This window comes from Borostomias antarcticus, assembly GCF_949987555.1.
Source record: "Borostomias antarcticus genome assembly, chromosome: 17".
NCBI classification, from domain to species: Eukaryota; Metazoa; Chordata; class Actinopteri; order Stomiiformes; family Stomiidae; genus Borostomias; species Borostomias antarcticus.
Genome location: NC_140250.1, coordinates 15426783 through 15449390, shown reverse-complemented (window position 1 = coordinate 15449390; position 22608 = coordinate 15426783). Strand labels below are relative to the sequence as shown.

The following is a 22608-nucleotide window of genomic DNA, read 5'->3' as shown; positions in this document are numbered from 1 at the left end:
CTAAGCCACAAGTGCCAGATCTGACCTGTATACGGCCCTGATCGCATTGCTGTCTGGGTTTGCGGGCGTTAACGTGCGAGTGCCTTGCGAACATCGGCCTCGGCAATGACTAGAGTCGCGTCTATGGTGATAGCAGCTCTCTGCGGGAGGTTGATATAGTTGCTCACCACAAAACGGGCAGTAAAACTGTCTAGCTTGTCCGCGAGGGAGGCAGCGACATTAGCTGTGCAGCTGGGTCTTCCCAAGTGAGTGTGAAGACCTTGCCACATACTATGTACTGTAAGTTGTTTCCACTCCACAGTATGTGATGCATCTGATAGCAGCCTGAAAAACACTTAGTGTCGGGAGTGTTTGTTGTTTTGAACCCTGAGCCAGAGGAATTCACTTGTTAGGACTTGATGTTGATGTGGTCAAGGCAGAAAGGCATAAACCAGTGTTAGACCGCTGTGTAGACTTGGCCAGCCTGACATTCTGGTAGCAGGAGATCACATCTTTCAGCACATGCTCATAGGGATGGCAGTATGACGCTTTTTCTCCTATGGTGAGTTGAAGGTAAATATAACCCCAAACATGCTCTTGGCTTTCGGAAGTATGCCTACTGTACGTAATGTTATGTGTGGTTAAGGCAGGAGAATAAAAACAAAGAGGATATATATATATATATATATATATATATATATATATGTACAGTATAATCTATATTATGACAACCACATTTCAGATGCCCCAATGATGTCTGTTCTGTTGGATTGCAGGTGTCCTTACTGGTGAGGTAGAAGATGGCGAAGCATCGGTTGTTACCGCTGTGCACTCTCCTCGGTGTCCTGTTTGCAGGAATGATGCCTAAACTTGATGCTCAGGAAGGTAAGTTAACCACTCTCTCTGCAGTTCACCTCAGCTGTAAGCCTATATGGTACCGTCCTATTATTCCAGACCTAAATGACAGTACAAAGGGCCATATTCACACATTATTGGTTCAGTTTACTGGAAATCAGCAATGCTCAACATACACTTTTTGGCACTTCAGATATCCGTTGATCTTAATATTACTTGGAAAGCATCATCTGTACCTGTGCCCTTCCAGGTAATGTCAAGTTCATTTGACTCTGTCCTCTGGTTCATCTGAACATGATCTAATGAGTAATAAGTAATTTCTGCCAAACAGTCTGAGATTGAACCCCTAACGTATTTGCAATGATGAGCAATGAAGATCCATATTTGTTTGAGCTTTTCTGTTGAGCTGGATTTTTATTTTATTTTCATGGTTGAAGGTTTGTTCTATTTTTGAAAGAAAAAAAAAGGCTAGTGTAGTGTGAGAGGAGTGCTGTGTTGCAGGAACAGCAATGGGCTTCATATGATATGATTTGAGGGCCTGAGGTACAACCTGGGGATCGTTTCAAGGCTTCACATTATTAATCAAGTGGGATGTTTAGGGTGTGTTATCGGTTGCTTATGGTAGTGAGTAGATGAGCTCACATGTTCTTGGTACTGTTTTAGAAAAAGTTCAGAATATTATTATCCTGCAATGCTAGTGCTGACCTTAACATGGTTGGGACAAGACTCAATCCACTGGGCTTGGCCCCTCTGGCTGCTCTATGAGAGTCCTCAAAACTGGATTTTCTCTTTTAAAGATTGTGCACAAGGGCTGGCTGCTGATATATACTTTCTAGTGGATTCGTCCTGGAGCATGGGACATGAGAACTTTGAGTACGTCAGACAGTTTCTGTACAGCGTTGTAAAAGCTCTGCATCAGGGCGGAGGGACAAGGTTTAAATTCGCCCTGGTGCAGTACAGTGGCTCGCCCAAAACCGAGTTCCAACTCAACACATACCGATCTCACCGGGAGGTCCTGGGGCACATCGAGGCTATGGTTTACCGGGGTGGGGGGACCAAGACGGGCCTGGGCCTGGACTTCGTCATCCGGACCCACCTAAACGCCGCCACAGGCAGCCGTGCCGGTGAAGGTGTGGCCCAGGCGCTGCTCGTCCTGACAGACGGGCGCTCCCAGGACGACGTGGCCGAGCCAGCCCAAGTGCTACATCTGGCGGGCGTGGAGGTGTTTGCGGTGGGGGTGCAGGACGCCGTGGACTGGGAGCTCAGGGAGATGGCTAGCGAGCCGCACAATGCTCACATGTTCAGCGTAGACTCTTTCCCGGCCTTGGGGAACATTATCCAAGACTTAGTGGTGGGACTGTGTGGGGCAGTGACCCAGGCCGGGGTCGGTGCCCCTGTGGCAGTCAAAGCCCCTGTGGCGGCCGAAGCCAGACGATTGGTTGGAGATATGACAGGTAACGCAAGGGGGCCTGTGCCACTACCATACTAATGCCCATGCGTCCTATGGAAGAAACTCTGCTGTGAATGTAGCCACGACTATATCGAGAATGAACATGATTAAGGGTATTTTTAACAAGGCAATAACCCATAATTTACCTTCCACCAGAACCATTAACATCACTTGATTTCTCATCATGTTTAATTTGCCCATAACACTTTTTAATCACCTTCAGGATTGCATGTGATTGACACTCCTAATACTTCTCAGATGAGGGCTTTTGATGAACATGGCGGCTGCTAATGTATGACTAAGTAAAGCCATGTAAAGATGCTTGAGCATGATCTGAGAGCAAGTAATCTCAGTCAAATAATACTGTATTAATACTGGAAGTATATACTGTAAACACGACAAATAAACCAGTATAGTGTTTTAGCAATACAGCAAAGTTGACACAATACTACAGACTAAAGTCACACAGCATTACAGCATAGTCATCACCACAGTAGGTCTTTCTTTGTCTCTGCATTCTCTCTTTCTCTCCTCAGTCGCTGTCTATCTCTCTCCTTCTCTCAACACACAACTTTAACCCCATAAAACCTTGTGTTCATATTGTAAAGATAAGTCCTGAACCCCTACAAGTAGAATATCCTTATGCAATATATACTCTACACTATTATACATTTTCATCCCGAGTTGAAAAGTTAACTAATAGCAATGACACACTCTCTTTCAAAAAAGATCTTCAGACACAAAGTGATCAGCTTTTAACGATGGCTAACCAACCACCCACCACTGCTTGTGTGTCTTGTTTATTGTGTTTGTGTGTTTATCAGTTAATGTCTTCATAAGTGTGTAAAATATGTGCACAATATTCTACAACTGAAACAGTGATGAACCTGCCTGGACTCATCCTTGACCTGCAGCGGAGATAGTTAGCTAACCCTAACCCTAGTTTTTTATTTTTATTATTGACATCACATGAAACTTGGGACACCTAAAGGGGGATTTCACATAAAAAGAACAAAAAGTCAGATGTAGTTGATCCTGATGCGATAGGAAAGAGTTTATGTAAGTAATTGTTGATATCATGATGTCAATATCATGGTAGGTGCTCTCAAGCAACAAGGATGAGCCACAGGGCCATGACTGGTCACATTATCTGAGGTCTGTAACATGAGTCTGCATGGGGTGGCTGAACTCAATGGAACTAGTGACATAGAATCATATAGCCAACAGTAGAACAGAAATGTAACATAACATATATAGCATATCCCATTACATATACACAGACACTCATAGCACCGAATCTGTGCAAGCTAGACTTTTGTTAGTTAAGGTCACACTGCTGTACTACCTCTTCTTGAAAAAAATGCCACATAAACATCACATAGTCTACTATTATACTATTCTACAACACAACAGTAAACACAGACTGATTTACATACATATTTAGAGACTCCTTGGTTCAGCCTACATGCAGTATGATGTGCTTTTGTGATGTTTGATGTTTTATGATGGAGTGTTCACCATGAATGTTACTTTACACATGCAATAATGTGCCAGCACGTTGTCTGTTTTTTCTCTTTCCCTGTTTTAACACTTTCACATTTGGCATTTTGTTCTGTTTTGTCTCTCTCTTTCTCTCCCCTTAAAGCACAAGAAACAGCCGACCTAGTACTCTTAATTGACGGATCAGAGAACGTTGGAGCGGCCAACTTCCCTCATGTGCGTGATTTGGCTGTGAGAATCATTGAGGGCCTTGATGTGGGCAGGGACACTATACGGGTAGCCTTGGCCCTATATAGTGCTGACCCAGAGATTCAGTTCTATCTAAATAGTTACCAAAGCAAAGCTGCGGTCCTGGATGCTGTGAAGGGCCTCACCTTCACAGGCGGTGACGAGGCTAACCTCGGGGCGGCCTTGGAGGACGTGGCGGAAACCCTGTTAAGCGAGTCGGCGGGGGGAAGGGCGGAGGAAGGGGTGCCACAGGCCCTGGTGATTATCAGTGCTGGTCCATCCACCGACGATACTGGCATGGGCGACAGGGCCCTTAAGCAAGCGAGCGTTATCACGTTTGGCGTGGTGGTGGGCGACCGCACGGCCACAGCCGAACTGGAGACGGTCGCCACAGACAAGAGCTTTGTTCTGTCGGCCCCTGATTTCAGAGCGGTAGCAGGCATGGGTGACCAGCTGCTGCCATACATTAACGGGGTGGCCCAGCGCACCATTGTCGTTCAGACTGAGTTCACAGAAGGTATGTAACTTCTAAGGTAGGGAGGGGACTTGGTGGTGGTTTTGGGGCATGGGAAAGTTCATGACAAAACAATTCACTTGCCATGTAAAAGAGACCTTTGTCAAAGTCATTCTTGTGGTGGCTGATACCATGTTCAAGGTAAGAATTTGCCCTCAAAACGATGTACAGTATATAATGCACCTAATGGAGAAATGGCACATGAATCTTAGACCCAACAGAATGGATGCTGCATTTTGAATCAATCTTGCCCATTGTGATTGTTATAGGAACCATCATCACAAAATGGGCCCGGGCTTTGTGGAATTTGAGAGCATATCACTTCAGTATCAGTTTTCACAATCCCCACAATTAAGTTTCCTTCGGGTTACTTTTTTCATGAGTTACATTGGATCAAACAAATATTTAAAGTTGATAAGTTTATATTTCTTTATAGCATCTTTCTTCAAGAGCTTGTCACACATTCCTGCAACTTTAAATATTTTGTCTAACACTACAGTATTCTCTTTCAGCCTTTGCAGTTGGACCAAGGGACATTATTTTCCTTATCGACAGCACCATGGGCCCAACACTTATCAATGCCGTACGTGAGTTCATCAAGAGGTTTGTTGACTCTATGCCAATTGGACCAAATCAAGTTCAAGTGGGCGTGGCCCTGTTCAGCAACGCCCCTAGACTGGAGATCGACCTGAACTCTTTCGGATCGAAGGAGGACTTGACCGGTGCGCTTGGCCGAATCAAACCGAGATCTGGACAGAGTGTGAACATCGGAGCGGCCCTGGACTTTGTGAGGACCAACATGCTGCAACAGAACAAGGGCAGTCGTATTCAGCAGGGCGTGCCCCAGTTGGTGCTGTTGATGACCAGTAAGAAGTCCAGCGACAGTGTGGAGCAGCCTGCCGAGGCCCTGCAGCGCATGGGGGTGCTCACCCTGGCCGCTGGCTCCAAGACTGCAGAGGAGCAGGAGCTGAAGCGCATCGCCTTTGAAGAGAGCTTGGTTTTCATGGTCAAGGACTTCCGCATCCTGTTGCGCCAACCTAAGCAGATTGTCTCACCGCTCTCCACTCTATCGGGGGTGGTTGTGACCGAAGGGCCCACAGAACCAGGTACTGTATTACAATTATCGCTGTCCATCACCTATTAATCCACCACATCTTTTCCAATACATCTTTATCAGTATTTTTAAAGTTCCAGAATTCATAACTTTAAGTGAATTTGAAGTTGTATTGCTTAATCTGATTAAAATATGTACAGAAATATGTATTTAAATCAAACTGAGGTTTATCAAACACCATCATTATCTGTTGTCTTTTTGTTCCCGCTGTGTGTTTTGTTTCTCTTCAGTGATTGAGATCACAACAGTGGAGACCCAACGAGTGGTACGAGACATCGTCTTCCTTGTGGACGGCTCAAGTTACATAGGGAGTCACAACCTCCCATACGTGCAGGATTTCATCACCGCTGTCGTCAGCCGTCTGGATGTTCGGCCTGACAGGGTCCGCATTGGCCTCATGCAGTTCGCGGACACCCCCAAGATTGAGTACTATCTCAACACCTACTCCAACAAACAGGATGTACTGAACAGCATCTCGCAACTCAGCCTAATGGGGGGCTCCGTCCTGAACACGGGAGCTGCCATGGATTACGCCCTAGGCAACATTTTCCAGCCCTCTGCCGGGTCTCGGAAGAATCAAGGTGTCCAGCAGGTGCTGGTCCTGGTTACCGGTGGCCCATCCCAAGACCAGGTTAAGAGGATAGCAGACAAGGTGGCGTTGGCAGGTGTTCTGACCTTCACAGTCAGTGCTGGTCAGGCAGACGAAGGCTTACTGAGAACAGTTGCATTTGTTCCAAACTTGGCTTACCATCAAACAAGCTTCTCTGGCCTGCCAAAGGTTGTGGAGCGGATCATGACCCCTTTGGTTACTGTGGTCGGTGATACCGATGTGACTGAGGGAACACACGAGGAGCCACCTGGTAAGTTGTGATTGTCTCAAATAAAAAGGATTTTGTAGGTGTGACAAATTGATAGAAATGAATGATGAATATATCGACTTGAATACTCACGTCATTCACCATAATATTCAAGAATAGGAAAGATCTAAATTAGGGCTGTCAATCGATAAAAAAATAAAATAATGACATGATCTGTAATTAATTAATCGAATCACAAATAATCACACATATCAATATTTGCTGGGAAAAGCCTCCAAATTAAGATATTTCAATTCAAAGACATTACATTATTGTGGTAGACGAGCAAAGCACTGAATAGACCGTACAAATGGTGGCTTTAGAAGTCAGCATATTGTTTAATTAAATTATTTACAATACTAATTAACAATTATGTCTTCTCTGTGTCCGGGTATCAGTCAATCTGAGCAACAAATTCGGCTTGTGCAGCTTTCATTTTATTTTCGGTGTCATACAGCTGGTGGATTTTTGACGGCTTTTCAGTTTAAGCTTGGTTTGGCGAAGCTCGTCGCTTGTAGCAGCTGGGGCTGGGCTGACTGCTGCAGAAGTTATTCTTTGCATTGAGGTGATACGTTATAGAATTACTCCGATGTTACGCAAATTCTTTCTTGCAGAGAATGCATATAACCATTTTCGTATCAAGTGTTCAATCTGGGCCTTTTTTATGTCAAAATGTTCCATTCTGAGGGTCAAACGAAGTTTGATAAAAGCCTTTTCTCCAAGGTGGCTACTGCAAACCGAGTGACAAAAGTCAATGGTACAATGAATGGTTCCTTGCAGGGTGATATATCGGGGTATAGCCCCGAATAGTATACTGCCCTGGACCAGGTCTAGGCAATGACACATTGTGCAACATATGACATAGCCTATGGGGTCAGCTGGGCAAAATTAATTAATAAATCTTCCTCTCTTTATATATATATCATTTTATTTCCTAATTAATTTGCATTACTTTTTTGCACATTATTTTTGTCCATAATTGATTTAAATACTTAATGCTTTAAATTGACAGCCCTCATCTAAATCAATGTGGATAATGCTGGTGCATGCATTACTCATACTGTACATTGAGACAACTAAAAAGTCTTTCCTGTCATCTTCTATTCCAGTTGTCAAAGGAAACGAGAGAGATGTGGCATTCCTGATTGATGGCTCTGATAATGTCAGAGCAGATTTCCCCTACATCCGGGACTTCATCGTCAAAGTCATTGAGCCTCTTGATATTGGAATTGACCGTGTACGGGTTTCAGTTGTCCAACATAGTGAATCACCATCACCCAACTTCTACCTGAACACTTATCGGACCAAAGATGAGGTAATGAGAGCAGTCAATTCACTCAGTCTGGCCGGTGGTCGGAGTCTCAACACAGGAGTTGCCTTGAAATTTATGAAGGACACCATCTTGTCAGAAAAACATGGCAGCCGTGGAGCTCAACAAGTCCCCCAGTTTCTGATAGTTTTGAGCGCAGGCAAGTCAAGGGATAGTGTGAAGGAGCCAGCCGGTGCCTTAAAGACAGATGGAGTGGTACCTTTTGGTGTTGGTGTCAAGGATGCAGACCCTAAGCAGATCGAGGCCATTTCACATAACCCCTCCTTTGCCTTCAACGTGAAGGAATTCAGTGAGCTCGACTCTGTGCAACAACAACTCAAAAACTATGTGAGCCTCCCCAAGGATCAGCTGCAAGTCATCCTTCAGAAAGGTAAGATAAACATTTTCTCATGTAGTGTGTTGTGTGAAGTGCCTTCCAACTTAAACGCTCTGAATCAATTGCGATGCTGTGCTTTGATGCTTGTTTCTCTAAACATACCTCTTTTGTTGTGTCTCAGTAAATGCTGAACCTGTAAAAAGAGATATTGTATTCCTGCTGGATGGCTCTGATGGCACTAGAAATGGATTTCCAGCAGTGCGAGACTTTGTTATGAGTATAGTGGAGAAACTCAGTGTGGATGAGAACAAAGACAGAGTCTCAGTGGTTCAATATGCTGACAAACCGGCAGCCAATTTCTATCTGAATTCTCACAAAACAAAGGATGCAGTTAAAAATGCCATTAAGAATCTAAGGCACAAGGGTGGAAGGACCCTTAACACTGGGGCAGCACTACAGTTTGTGAGGCACAATGTTTTCACCTCCTCCTCGGGGAGTAGGCGACTTGATGGCGTGCCCCAGATCCTCATTCTTTTGAGTAGCAGGCAATCCAGAGATTATGTAAAAGGCCCTGCTATAGCTCTTAAAGATCATGAAATTATGTCTATGGGGGTCGGAGTAGGAGATGCCAATCTCCGTGAGTTGGAAATGATTTCCTTTAAACCTGGTTTCACCTACCAGGTCACTGAGTTCTCTGAGTTGCCCTCAATCCAGCCACAGCTTGTTGCTTCTCTTAAAAGCCTGACCAATGACACAGAGGAATCTGTGATATCTGAAATCCCTGATTTAGCAGGTAAGTCCTCATCTTGGGTATGAGTATGCTGATATCAAGTAGCATACTATATTCCTGACGTCTGCCACTATCCCAGAATTTAAGCATGATAAAAATGAATAACACCTGCTTTAAGTTGTGTGAAACAGAAAATGCTATAGTAGGTCTATTTTCTTCTCCTCTTTGAAATTGGTAATTTTCTGTCTTTGGCTTCTATGGGCTAGCCATTCGTGTGCTTTCTTTCTAACAAATAATGTCTCTAAAACCTTTCCTTTCATTATTCTTCATCCTTTTTTCAGCAATTTTTTCACTGTCATTTCTTACATCAACCCAGTGTTGGGTTTTAATGCCATACTTGGCAACTTTTCTGATGAAAAGATGATTCTTTTATCATTCTGCTTGTGATGATACCTTGTAGAGCAGTTGACTCTTAAATCAGAATTTTGCATTCCAGCTTATCATGCAGATATATTGCTAAAACAACTATGTATTAGTAATTAGTGATCTGTAGAGAAACTTGTGTCCAGAAACTAAATGGTCCTTTATATTAGTTTATACAAGTACGATTTACATAGAAGTTGGGACAACATATGTCTATCTTCTTCTAGAATCTGCATACCTATTTTGAAGCTTGAATGTTAGACAATATGTTCCATCTCTATCTATATTTACACCCTAGTTGATACAGGGGGCAACAAAAGGGACATAGTGTTTCTCCTTGACGGCTCAGACGACGCCAGAAACGGTTTGCCTGCCATCCGAGAGTTTATACGAAGAATGGCCAGTGACCTGGACATTGATGGGGAACATGTTAGAGTTGCTGTTGTGCAGTACAGTGATGATGCTGAGGACTACTTCAACCTTAAAACTCACAACACCAAGAGGGCCGTCATCTATGCTGTGAGGAGCCTCCGGCATAAAGGAGGAGGTCCCCGAAACACCGGGACTGCACTTGAGTTTGTCAGAGACAACATTTTCACTCCCTCCGCTGGTAGCAGACGCCTGGATGGGGTTCCTCAAGTTCTGTTTTTGTTAACGGCAGGCGAGTCAAATGATGATGTTGCAGCTGCAGCGTCTGATCTGAAAAGTCTTGGAGTACTATCTTTTGCTATTGGGATGAAAAATGCAAGTGAGCTGGAGTTGCAGAAAATAGCCTTCTCCTCAAGAATCCTTTTCAATCTCCCCGTCTTTGGTGAACTTTTGTCCATACAGCCGGAGATCCTTGCTTTTGTCCAATCAAAAATGGGAATTGAACCCCCCACCATTGTTGGTAAGAGCTGTCATGATTCTCACTCAAGAATCAAGTTGTCTACCTGCGATGTCGATGCTTCCCCCCTAACTATTGGCCTCGAATGGTTTGAATTCTTATGAAACTATCATCCTTTGAAGATAATCAGTGGATCAGTTTCATTTTCCTCAAACTGCCTGCTTTGACTAGAGGCCAGGTCTGAATGGTTATGCTGTATGTAGTCATACTTGTAGTTGTGTAAACAAAAATACTTTGCTTCTTACCCATTGCCATACACATACCATTATTCACTTCAGCGTTGGAAGGACATCCGTGAACTATACATTCCTGCCCTTGCAGCTTAAGCTCTTCCTTGAGCCAATGATACCACTATCATTGACTTGATTTTGAATCTTGAAGTTATATATTCTTCATATACTTTCCCTTCCTCCTCCTTTCGTTCATGGAAGTGGAGCTTTTGATTTCACTTTCTTATTGTTCTTTTTCAATGATTGAGAATTTCCTCATCTGCAAGCTTTCTTAAATGTTTTTTTTATATATTGAAGGCAACTTTAACTAATACTAGCCTACACATTCTGTTTCTTTGCATGGAATCGTTGTTTGTGTCCAAGTATAGAAATATAACAAAGTATTGACATTTATTAATTTTCATGTATACTTTCATTGATGTATATCTGGAGCAGCTTATCTATAAACATGTGTTTCAATGTTTTTTTTCTTAGTTGAATTAGATGCTGCACAAAGAGACATAGTATTTCTATTGGATGGCTCTGACGATACCAGGACTGAATTTCAAGCGATGTGTTACTTTGTCCAAAGAGTAGTGGACACATTCAGTGTCAAGGAGGACAAAGATAGGGTCTCTGTGGTCCAGTACAGCAGTGATCCAGAGGCCCATTTCTTTCTGAACACATACTCAGAAAAACAACATGTTCTAAATGCTATTGGAAACCTAAAGCATAAAGGGGGAGGAACCCTCAACACTGGGGCAGCTCTGGATTATGTGAGGAATAATGTCTTTACTGCCTCCTCTGGAAGTAGAGGCCCAGAGGGTGTCCCTCAGATATTGATCCTGCTGAGTGGGCGGAGATCTCAAGATGACATTGGGGGTGCTGCAATAGCTTTGAAACAAAACGGAATTGTAGCATTCACTATTGGGTCAAGATTTGCCGAAATCCTCCAGCTCCAGATGATTGCACTTACTCCCTCTTATGCAATCTCTGTCCCTTCGTTTAAAGACCTTCTAAGCATCCTACAGCAACTTTTGTCACTTGTAAAAAGGGTCCCTCGTCAGCCAAGATTACATCAACCAGCTGTACTAGGTATGTTTTTTCTCATTAAGTCAATTTTCTCTCTCCTATGCTGTATTCCTTTTGATTTTTCTGTATACAGTTTGATGTTGGGAATGATTGCACATGGCTTTGTTGGTCAAATTCTTATTATATGTAACAATAGTGTTGAATTTACTAGTCAAAATGTAGCTTTATAATTTAGCATTATCCATGACAAATCAATTACATTCATACTGTATATCTCCAGATAACACTGGATCATTGCAACGGGATGTTGTGTTTTTACTGGATGGCTCTGATGAAACTCAAAATGGATTTGAGGCAATGCGTGACTTTGTTCAAAGAGTTGTGGAGAAACTCAACGTGGATGAGAACAAAGATCGAGTTTCAGTGGCTCAATATAGTAGAGACCAAGTGGTCAATTTCCATCTGAACACATACACGGCCAAGCAAGATGTTATGGACACTATTAGAGGCCTCAGGCACAAGGGAGGCAGACCCCTCAACACCGGTGCTGCTCTCCAGTACGTCAGGGACAATGTGTTCACCACCTCCGCTGGAAGTAGGCGTGAGGAGGGAGTTTCCCAGATACTGATTCTACTGACTGGGGGCCGGTCCAGTGATGATGTCAGAAATGCAGTCACAAATTTGAAAGGAATTGGTGTGAAGGCATTGGTGGTTGGAATAAGGAATGCAGATACACTTGAACTACAAACGATTTCATTTCAACCCAGCCATGCTTTCTTTGCACCAGATTTTAATGATCTCCCAAACATTCAACAGCAAATGCTCTCTGCCATTGAGAGAGTTGAATTGCCCACTAACTTGCCTAAATTAATGGGTAAGACTGCAATTGCCACCAATATTATGTATCCTTTAAGTATTACACTGTAGAATGTTGATGAGTTTAGCATAATGTTGCAATTTGTTACCCAACTACAGGAAAGGTTTTGTCTTCCTCATGAATGGTTATTAACATATTCATGACTACTTATGATTGCAGCAGATGACAACAAGAACAGAAGGGACATTGTATTTTTACTTGATGGCTCTGATGGTTCCCAAAGAAGATTCCCTGATATTAAAGACTTTGTGCAGAGAGTGGTGGAGAAACTCAATGTAGATGTGAACAAAGACCGTGTTTCTGTGGTTCAATACAGCGATGCAGCAGAAACCAATTTCAATTTCAACATGTACTCAACAAACGACAGTGTTTTACATGCAATAAGAGCCCTGAGGCACAAAGGAGGTTATCCCCTTAACATTGGAGCAGCTCTCCAGTTTGTGATTGACATCATCTTTACTCAAACCTCTGGAAGCAGACTCCAGGAAGGAGTTCCACAGATGCTGATAATGCTGAGTGGTGGAAGATCTAGAGATGACATAAGAACTCCAGTCTCAAAACTGAAAAAAATTGGAGTTATTTCAATTGGTATTGGCACAGAAAAGGCTGACACACTTGAACTTCAAACATTATCAAGTGAACCAAATTATGCCTTGACAATCACTGATTTTGAGGACCTTCCAACAATTCAGCAGAAACTATTGTCCTTGTTAAATGAGGCACCCGGTCAACCAGAGTCAACTGCAATGAGTTTTGGTAAGATATTGCCTGTTCTATTTTTTCTTGAGGTACGATCAAACCTTTCAGGTCACTTATTTGATTTGCATGTGCTTTTAGATCGGCCTAACCATTGACTTGGTAATATGCAGCCTCTGAGTTACTTTGGTCACAAGGAATAATGTTCTTTTGTTATACATTTCCTGTTGGCACTGCAAATGCTTTTCTGTAATTCTCAGAAAAGTGTATTTCTTGTACATCTGCAAATTCTCTTTGCCTTCCTTTCAGATTCTGACAAAAAGGATGTAGTGTTCCTTATTGATGGATCTTATGATTCTAGAATTGGCTTTGAAGGGATCCGGAGTTTCACAGAGAAACTAGTGGAGAGTTTGAATGTGGAGGAAAAAGGAGATCGAGTAGCCCTTGTTCAGTACAGCCGAGATGCCACAGCCAATTTCTATTTTAACTCGTATTCTTCTAAGAACGATGTTCTGAATTCCATAAGATCTGTGAGGCACAAACAAGGAAGACCCCTCAACACTGGAACAGCACTGCAGTTTGTAAGAGAAAATATCTTCACTGCTTCAGCTGGAGGGAGACATTCAGAGGGGGTGCCTCAATATTTATTTATCTTCAGTGGTGGGAGATCTAGTGATGATGTAAGGGGAGAAGCACAGTCATTGAGAGCAAATGGCATAAGAACCTTAAGCATAGGAACAAGTAAGGCCGATACCCTGGAATTGCAGACAATATCTTTTACACCAGCTCATTCTTTTTCTGTTGCCAACTTTAACAACCTGGACAGCATACACTCTTTGGTGACAGCTGTCATGAGTGGTGTTCAGGAAACACCTGAGTTTCCATCTATTATTGGTAAGATTATTGAATATTTTATTTTACTATGACTTAGTTATGATGTCACATACATTTGGTATTGAATTGAACAGCTTAAAAGGATAGTTTTGCATTTGCAGCAGAATGTTGTTGATTTAGTTGAGTTCCTGTAAAAATGTGCATTGTTTATGTGCACATTTACATAATTATTGACTATTTCTAATTTCAAGTTCCAGGCCCCAGTGTGAAAAGAGACATTGTTTTTCTCCTTGATGGTTCTGATGACGTGAGGAGTATATTCACAGAAATACGTGGATTTGTTGCAAGAGTGGTGGAAAAGTTTGATTTGAATGGAGGAAAAGATCGAGTTGCTGTTGTGCAGTATAGCAACAATGCTGCACTTAACTTTAACCTGAATACATATTTCAACAAAGATGATGTGCTTAAAGCTATCACAAACCTAAGACCTAAGGGTGGAAGGCCTCACTATACTGGCAAAGCCCTTCAGTTTGTGAAGGAAAATGTATTCACTTTCAGTGCTGGGAGCCGACGTCTTGAGGGTGCTCATCAGATTCTTGTTCTTCTGACTGGTGGCAGGTCAAGAGATTCACCCCGTGGTCCCTCGAGTGCTCTTAAGGCTTTGGGGGTCATAACATTTGCTATAGGGTCAAGAATGACTGATTTGGTGGAGATAACAGCAGTTTCCTCACATGCAGATAATGCTTACTCAGTCCCTGATTTTGCAAACCTTTCTAATATTCTACAAAGGCTAGAGACACAACTGGAACAAGTGAGAACACAGGAGGAAACTACAGTTGGTAAGACACACAAGTGCTGTTTTTGTAACAATACCAGTTGTTAGTGAATTGAATTTCAATCTTCTTTGTTCAGTGATTAAAGTGATTGAAATTATTACAGTATCTAAATTATCTTCACTTTTATATCAACAGTGGAAGGAGATGATAATAGGAGAGACATAGTGTTTCTTCTAGATGGAACTGATAACACAAGAGCTGGGTTTGCTGCAATTCGGGATTTCCTATACAAAATAATAATGAAACTCACTGTTGGACAAAATGGTGACAGGGTGGCTGTGGTTCAGTTTAGTAATTCGGCAGTGGCAAATTTCTATTTGAATTCATTTTTGAGGAAGGAAGACATGCTGAATTCTGTGAGGGGGCTCTCTCACAAAGGTGGAAGACCCCTTAACACCGGAACAGCTTTAACATTTGTGAAAGACAATATATTTCAAACCGCCTCCGGTAGTCGACACTTGGAGGGCGTTCGACAAATTCTGATTCTCCTCAGTAGTGGGACATCCAAAGACAATGTTGATGAACCAGCATCTTCTCTAAAGGACAATGGTATCAACATATTTAGCATTGGAACAAGGGGCTATGATAGCAGAGAATTGCAAAGGATATCCAAAGATGCAAGTTATATCCTCACTGTTCCTGAATTCACTGACCTCCCCAACATCGAAGAGAGGCTCCTCTCCTCCATAACTAGAAATCTTGTGCAAGTTACACCAATGACACCAACATTGATAGGTAAGAATGTGATCCTGTTAAGAAAGAAAGGTTTGGAATAATGCATCTGCTCATTAGAATCCCACGAAGCCTCTTGTTTTGAATTAAATTTAAGCATGCAACTGTCTAGTAATGTTCCCTATAGATACAGTATGTCTTACTGGTAGCTCAATTACATTGCTTTACTTTGTGAAAACACATGCACATGCATAAGAAAAGTCATGGTTTCCTTTTAACCAGAGAATCTCTTTCCTGTCTTGCTAAAGTAATGTCAAGTAATTCATTTAATGATTTTGATGTTCCGTAGTTGAGCGTCAGGCTCCCAGGAGGGACCTGGTGTTCTTGCTGGATGGATCTGATGGCACTAGTAACGGATTCCCAGCAATGCGTGACTTTGTCCAAAGAATAGTTGAGAAACTGAGCATGGATGACAACAAAGATCGCGTTTCAGTGGTTCAGTACAGCAGAGACACAGCTGTCCAATTCTATCTGAACACGTACACAACAAAGGGAGAGATTGTTGACACTGTGAAAGGTCTGAGGCACAAAGGCGGAAGACCGCTCAACACTGGAGCAGCGCTCCAGCATGTGAGGGACAATGTGTTCACAGCTTCCGCTGGAAGTAGGCGTCTGGAAGGTGTTCCCCAGATACTGATACTGCTGAGTGGTGGAAGGTCATTTGACAATGTTGACACACCAGCCTCTGCTCTGAAGGAGCTTGGGGTCTTGATCTTTGGAATTGGAACCAGGAGCTCTGACAGCAATGAGCTGCAGAAGATCTCTCAAGATCCCAGTTATGCCCTGTCAGTGTCTGACTTCGCTGACCTTCCCAGTGTCCAACAGCAGCTTCTGTCCTCGGTCGAGACAGTGGTCGTTGATGTAACTCCAGAATCACCAACAGTATTAGGTATGTTTCGTCAATTTTCCCCACAGTCGTGCCCACAATCAGGTCTGACAGGATAGAAGATGAAGCTCAATTTAGTCCTTGGCATACTGGAAAAAGAGGTTCATGTTTAGCCATGCATCAACACTTGAAAAGTTTGTTCTGCCCCTGAAAAGTAGGGATAGTCAACCAGTGTTAGATAGCATGTTTTGTCTAAGGGTCTGCAGAGGTTTAGAGAAGACTTAATGACTGGGACAGAGACGCCACATTTGGCAGGTTTCACTAACAGAATCCTTTTCTGTTTTCTCAGTTGATCATGACACTGCCAGAAAGGATGTAGTATTCCTTCTGGATGGTTCTGATGGCACAAGGAATGGATTCCCAGCAATGCGTGACTTTGTTCAAAGAGTGGTGGAGAAACTCAATGTGGGTGCAAACAATGATCGCGTTTCTGTGGTTCAGTACGGCAGAGACCAAGAGGTTCATTTCTCTCTGAACACATACACCACAAAAGAAGACATTTTTGCCACTGTCAGAGGGCTGAGGCACAGAGGAGGTAGACCCCTCAACACCGGGGCAGCTCTCCTGTACGTGAGGGACAATGTCTTTACCGCTCCTTCTGGAAGTAGGCGCCAAGAGGGCGTTCCCCAGATTCTGATATTGCTGAATGGTGGACGGTCCTTTGACAATGTGGATACACCAGCCTCTGCCCTCAAAGAGCTTGGGGTCTTGGTGTTTGGCATTGGAACGAGGAGCTCTGATAGCAGAGAATTGCAGAGCATATCCAATGACCCAAGTTATGTCCTCTCTGTGTCTGAATTTACCGACCTCCCCAACATCCAAGAGCAGCTCCTCTCCTCCTTGAGTACAGTCCAAGTGAAAGTCACACCCATGACACCGACCGTGATAGGTAAGAATGTGATACTCTAGTCAAGGTCCATTGGGGATCATGCCTGAGATTGGGAGTAGTGGAGGTCTTCATGCAACTGTTGATCAGATATCCAGGAAGTCGTTTGTTTTGACTTCAATTTAAACATGAATTTCTTTAGCAATTTTCCCTGTGATAGCTACAGTATAGCTCAGTTCATTACACATTGTGTCACTTAAACATTTCCACATGTGCAGCGAAATGGATGCTTTCCAGAGAAGCGCTTGTCTTTGTTTTGTACATTGTTCAACTGTTCAGCATGTCATGTAACTAAATATGATGTTGATGTTCCGTAGTTGAGCGTCAGGCTCCCAGGAGGGACCTGGTGTTCTTGCTGGATGGATCTGATGGCACTAGGAACGGATTCCCAGCAATGCGTGACTTTGTCCAAAGAATAGTGGAGAACCTGAGCGTGGATGACAACAAAGATCGCGTTTCAGTGGTTCAGTACAGCAGAGACCCAGCTGTCCAATTCTATCTGAACACCTACACAACAAAGGGAGAGATTGTTGACACTGTGAAAGGTCTGAGGCACAAAGGCGGAAGACCGCTCAACACTGGAGCAGCGCTCCAGTATGTGAGGGACAATGTGTTCACAGCTTCCGCTGGAAGTAGGCGTCTGGAAGGTGTTCCCCAGATACTGATACTGCTGAGTGGTGGAAGGTCATTTGACAATGTTGACACACCAGCCTCTGCTCTGAAGGAGCTTGGGGTCTTGATCTTCGGAATTGGAACCAGGAGCTCTGACAGCAATGAGCTGCAGAAGATCTCTCATGATCCCAGTTATGCCCTGTCAGTGTCTGACTTCGCTGACCTTCCCAGTGTCCAACAGCAGCTTCTGTCCTCAGTGGAGACAGTGGTCGTTGATGTAACTCCAGAATCACCAACAGTATTAGGTATGTTTTGTCAAATTTTCCCACAGTCGTGCCCACAATCAGGTCTGACAGGATAGAAGATGAAGCTCAATTTAGTCCTTGGCATACTGGAAAAAGAGGTTCATGTTTAGCCATGCATCAAAACTTGAAAAGTTTGTTCTGCACCTGAAAAGTAGGGATAGTCAACCAGTGTTAGATAGCATGTTTTGTCTAAGGGTCTGCAGAGGTTTAGAGAAGACTTAATGACTGGGACAGAGACGCCACATTTGGCAGGTTTCACTAACAGAATCCTTTTCTGTTTTCTCAGTTGATCATGACACTGCCAGAAAGGATGTAGTATTCCTTCTGGATGGTTCTGATGGCACAAGGAATGGATTCCCAGCAATGCGTGACTTTGTTCAAAGAGTGGTGGAGAAACTCAATGTGGGTGCAAACAATGATCGCGTTTCTGTGGTTCAGTACGGCAGAGACCAAGAGGTTCATTTCTATCTGAACACATACACCACAAAAGAAGACATTTTTGCCACTGTCAGAGGGCTGAGGCACAGAGGAGGCAGACCCCTCAACACCGGGGCAGCTCTCCAGTACGTCAGGGACAATGTCTTTACCGCCCCTTCTGGAAGTAGGCGCCAAGAGGGTGTTCCCCAGATTCTGATATTGCTAAATGGTGGACGGTCCTTTGACAATGTGGATACACCAGCCTCTGCCCTCAAAGAGCTTGGGGTCTTGGTGTTTGGCATTGGAACAAGGAGCTCTGATAGCAGAGAATTGCAGAGCATATCCAATGACCCAAGTTATGTCCTCTCTGTGTCTGAATTTACCGACCTCCCCAACATCCAAGAGCAGCTCCTCTCCTCCTTGAGTACAGTCCAAGTGAAAGTCACACCCATGACACCGACCGTGATAGGTAAGAACGTGATACTCTAGTCAAGGTCCAATGGGTATCATGCCTGAGATTGGGAGTAGTCGAGGTCTTCATGCAACTGTTGATCAGATACCAAGGAAGTCGTTTGTTTGGACTTCAATTTAAACATTAATTTCTTTAGCAATTTTCCCTGTGATAGCTACAGTATAGCTCAGTTCAGTACACATTGTGTCACTTAAAACATTTCCACATGTGTAGCGAAATGGATGCTTTCCAGAGAAGCGCTTGTCTTTGTTTTGTACATTGTTCACCTGTTCAGCATGTCATGTAACTAAATATGATGTTGATGTTCCGTAGTTGAGCGTCAGGCTCCCAGGAGGGACCTGGTGTTCTTGCTGGATGGATCTGATGGCACTAGGAACGGATTCCCAGCAATGCGTGACTTTGTCCAAAGAATAGTGGAGAACCTGAACGTGGATGACAACAAAGATCGCGTTTCTGTGGTTCAGTACAGCAGAGACACAGCTGTCCAATTCTATCTGAACACGTACACAACAAAGGGAGAGATTGTTGACACTGTGAAAGGTCTGAGGCACAAAGGCGGAAGACCGCTCAACACTGGAGCAGCGCTCCAGCATGTGAAAGACAATGTGTTCACAGCTTCCGCTGGAAGTAGGCGTCTGGAAGGTGTTCCCCAGATACTGATACTGCTGAGTAGTGGAAAGTCGTTTGACAATGTTGACACACCAGCCTCTGCTCTGAAGGAGCTCGGGGTCTTGATCTTTGGAATTGGAACCAGGAGCTCTGACAGCAGAGAGCTGCAGAAGATCTCTCATGATCCCAGTTATGCCCTGTCTGTGTCTGACTTCGCTGACCTTCCCAGTGTCCAACAGCAACTTCTGTCCTCGGTGGAGACAGTGGTCGTTGATGTAACTCCAGAATCACCAACAGTATTAGGTATGTTTTGTCAAATTTCCCCACAGTCGTGCCCACAATCAGGTCTGACAGGATAGAAGATGAAGCTCAATTTAGTCCTTGCCATACTGGAAAAAGAGGTTTATGTTTAGCCATTTTAAAAAACTTGAAAAGGTTGTTCTGCACCTGAAAAGTAGGGATAGTCAACCAGTGTTAGATAGCATGTTTTGTCTAAGGGTCTGCAGAGGTTTAGAGAAGACTTAATGACTGGGACAGAGACGCCACATTTGGCAGGTTTCACTAACAGAATCCTTTTCTGTTTTCTCAGTTGATCATGACACTGCCAGAAAGGATGTAGTATTCCTTCTGGATGGTTCTGATGGCACAAGGAATGGATTCCCAGCAATGCGTGACTTTGTTCAAAGAGTGGTGGAGAAACTCAATGTGGGTGCAAACAATGATCGCGTTTCTGTGGTTCAGTACGGCAGAGACCAAGAGGTTCATTTCTATCTGAACACATACACCACAAAAGAAGACATTTTTGCCACTGTCAGAGGGCTGAGGCACAGAGGAGGCAGACCCCTCAACACCGGGGCAGCTCTCCAGTACGTCAGGGACAATGTCTTTACCGCCCCTTCTGGAAGTAGGCGCCAAGAGGGCGTTCCCCAGATTCTGATATTGCTAAATGGTGGACGGTCCTTTGACAATGTGGATACACCAGCCTCTGCCCTCAAAGAGCTTGGGGTCTTGGTGTTTGGCATTGGAACGAGGAGCTCTGATAGCAGAGAATTGCAGAGCATATCCAATGACCCAAGTTATGTCCTCTCTGTGTCTGAATTTACCGACCTCCCCAACATCCAAGAGCAGCTCCTCTCCTCCTTGAGTACAGTCCAAGTGAAAGTCACACCCATGACACCGATCGTGATAGGTAAGAACGTGATACTCTAGTCAAGGTCCAATGGGTATCATGCCTGAGATTGGGAGTAGTCGAGGTCTTCATGCAACTGTTGATCAGATACCAAGGAAGTCGTTTGTTTTGACTTCAATTTAAACATTAATTTCTTTAGCAATTTTCCCTGTGATAGCTACAGTATAGCTCAGTTCATTGCACATTGTGTCACTTAAAACATTTCCACATGTGTAGCGAAATGGATGCTTTCCAGAGAAGCGCTTGTCTTTGTTTTGTACATTGTTCACCTGTTCAGCATGTCATGTAACTAAATATGATGTTGATGTTCCGTAGTTGAGCGTCAGGCTCCCAGGAGGGACCTGGTGTTCTTGCTGGATGGATCTGATGGCACTAGGAACGGATTCCCAGCAATGCGTGACTTTGTCCAAAGAATAGTGGAGAACCTGAACGTGGATGACAACAAAGATCGCGTTTCTGTGGTTCAGTACAGCAGAGACACAGCTGTCCAATTCTATCTGAACACGTACACAACAAAGGGAGAGATTGTTGACACTGTGAAAGGTCTGAGGCACAAAGGCGGAAGACCGCTCAACACTGGAGCAGCGCTCCAGCATGTGAAAGACAATGTGTTCACAGCTTCCGCTGGAAGTAGGCGTCTGGAAGGTGTTCCCCAGATACTGATACTGCTGAGTAGTGGAAAGTCGTTTGACAATGTTGACACACCAGCCTCTGCTCTGAAGGAGCTCGGGGTCTTGATCTTTGGAATTGGAACCAGGAGCTCTGACAGCAGAGAGCTGCAGAAGATCTCTCATGATCCCAGTTATGCCCTGTCTGTGTCTGACTTCGCTGACCTTCCCAGTGTCCAACAGCAACTTCTGTCCTCGGTGGAGACAGTGGTCGTTGATGTAACTCCAGAATCACCAACAGTATTAGGTATGTTTTGTCAAATTTCCCCACAGTCGTGCCCACATTCAGGTCTGACAGGATAGAAGATGAAGCTCAATTTAGTCCTTGCCATACTGGAAAAAGAGGTTTATGTTTAGCCATTTTAAAAAACTTGAAAAGGTTGTTCTGCACCTGAAAAGTAGGGATAGTCAACCAGTGTTAGATAGCATGTTTTGTCTAAGGGTCTGCAGAGGTTTAGAGAAGACTTAATGACTGGGACAGAGACGCCACATTTGGCAGGTTTCACTAACAGAATCCTTTTCTGTTTTCTCAGTTGATCATGACACTGCCAGAAAGGATGTAGTATTCCTTCTGGATGGTTCTGATGGCACAAGGAATGGATTCCCAGCAATGCGTGACTTTGTTCAAAGAGTGGTGGAGAAACTCAATGTGGGTGCAAACAATGATCGCGTTTCTGTGGTTCAGTACGGCAGAGACCAAGAGGTTCATTTCTATCTGAACACATACACCACAAAAGAAGACATTTTTGCCACTGTCAGAGGGCTGAGGCACAGAGGAGGCAGACCCCTCAACACCGGGGCAGCTCTCCAGTACGTCAGGGACAATGTCTTTACCGCCCCTTCTGGAAGTAGGCGCCAAGAGGGCGTTCCCCAGATTCTGATATTGCTAAATGGTGGACGGTCCTTTGACAATGTGGATACACCAGCCTCTGCCCTCAAAGAGCTTGGGGTCTTGGTGTTTGGCATTGGAACGAGGAGCTCTGATAGCAGAGAATTGCAGAGCATATCCAATGACCCAAGTTATGTCCTCTCTGTGTCTGAATTTACCGACCTCCCCAACATCCAAGAGCAGCTCCTCTCCTCCTTGAGTACAGTCCAAGTGAAAGTCACACCCATGACACCGATCGTGATAGGTAAGAACGTGATACTCTAGTCAAGGTCAAATG

At 43.9% G+C, this 22608-nt stretch overlaps 2 protein-coding genes across 2 annotated transcripts in view; both read left to right on the top strand.

Moving 5' to 3' along the window:
• Nucleotides 1-779: 779 nt before the first annotated feature.
• Nucleotides 780-22608, top strand: part of LOC311320515 (collagen alpha-3(VI) chain-like) — a gene marked incomplete at its 5' end in the record, with an annotated part of 99929 nt that continues 78100 nt past the window's right edge. Inside the window, 6 exons of the mRNA XM_084452280.1 lie at nt 780-864; nt 1632-2288; nt 3930-4529; nt 5039-5632; nt 5871-6500; nt 7607-8197. Of these exons, the coding sequence (XP_084308406.1) occupies nt 780-864; nt 1632-2288; nt 3930-4529; nt 5039-5632; nt 5871-6500; nt 7607-8197 (3157 nt within the window). The remainder of the gene's footprint in view (nt 865-1631; nt 2289-3929; nt 4530-5038; nt 5633-5870; nt 6501-7606; nt 8198-22608) is intronic.
• LOC311319891 (collagen alpha-3(VI) chain-like) lies at nt 11781-22595 on the top strand (the record flags this gene model as incomplete). Its single annotated transcript, XM_084451521.1, has 12 exons — nt 11781-12018; nt 12460-12705; nt 13306-13433; nt 14954-15044; nt 15688-16287; nt 16574-17173; nt 17488-18087; nt 18374-18973; nt 19289-19888; nt 20175-20774; nt 21090-21689; nt 21976-22595. The coding sequence occupies 12 exons, from the start codon at nt 11781-11783 to the stop codon at nt 22593-22595; spliced, it is 5523 nt and encodes a 1840-aa protein (XP_084307647.1).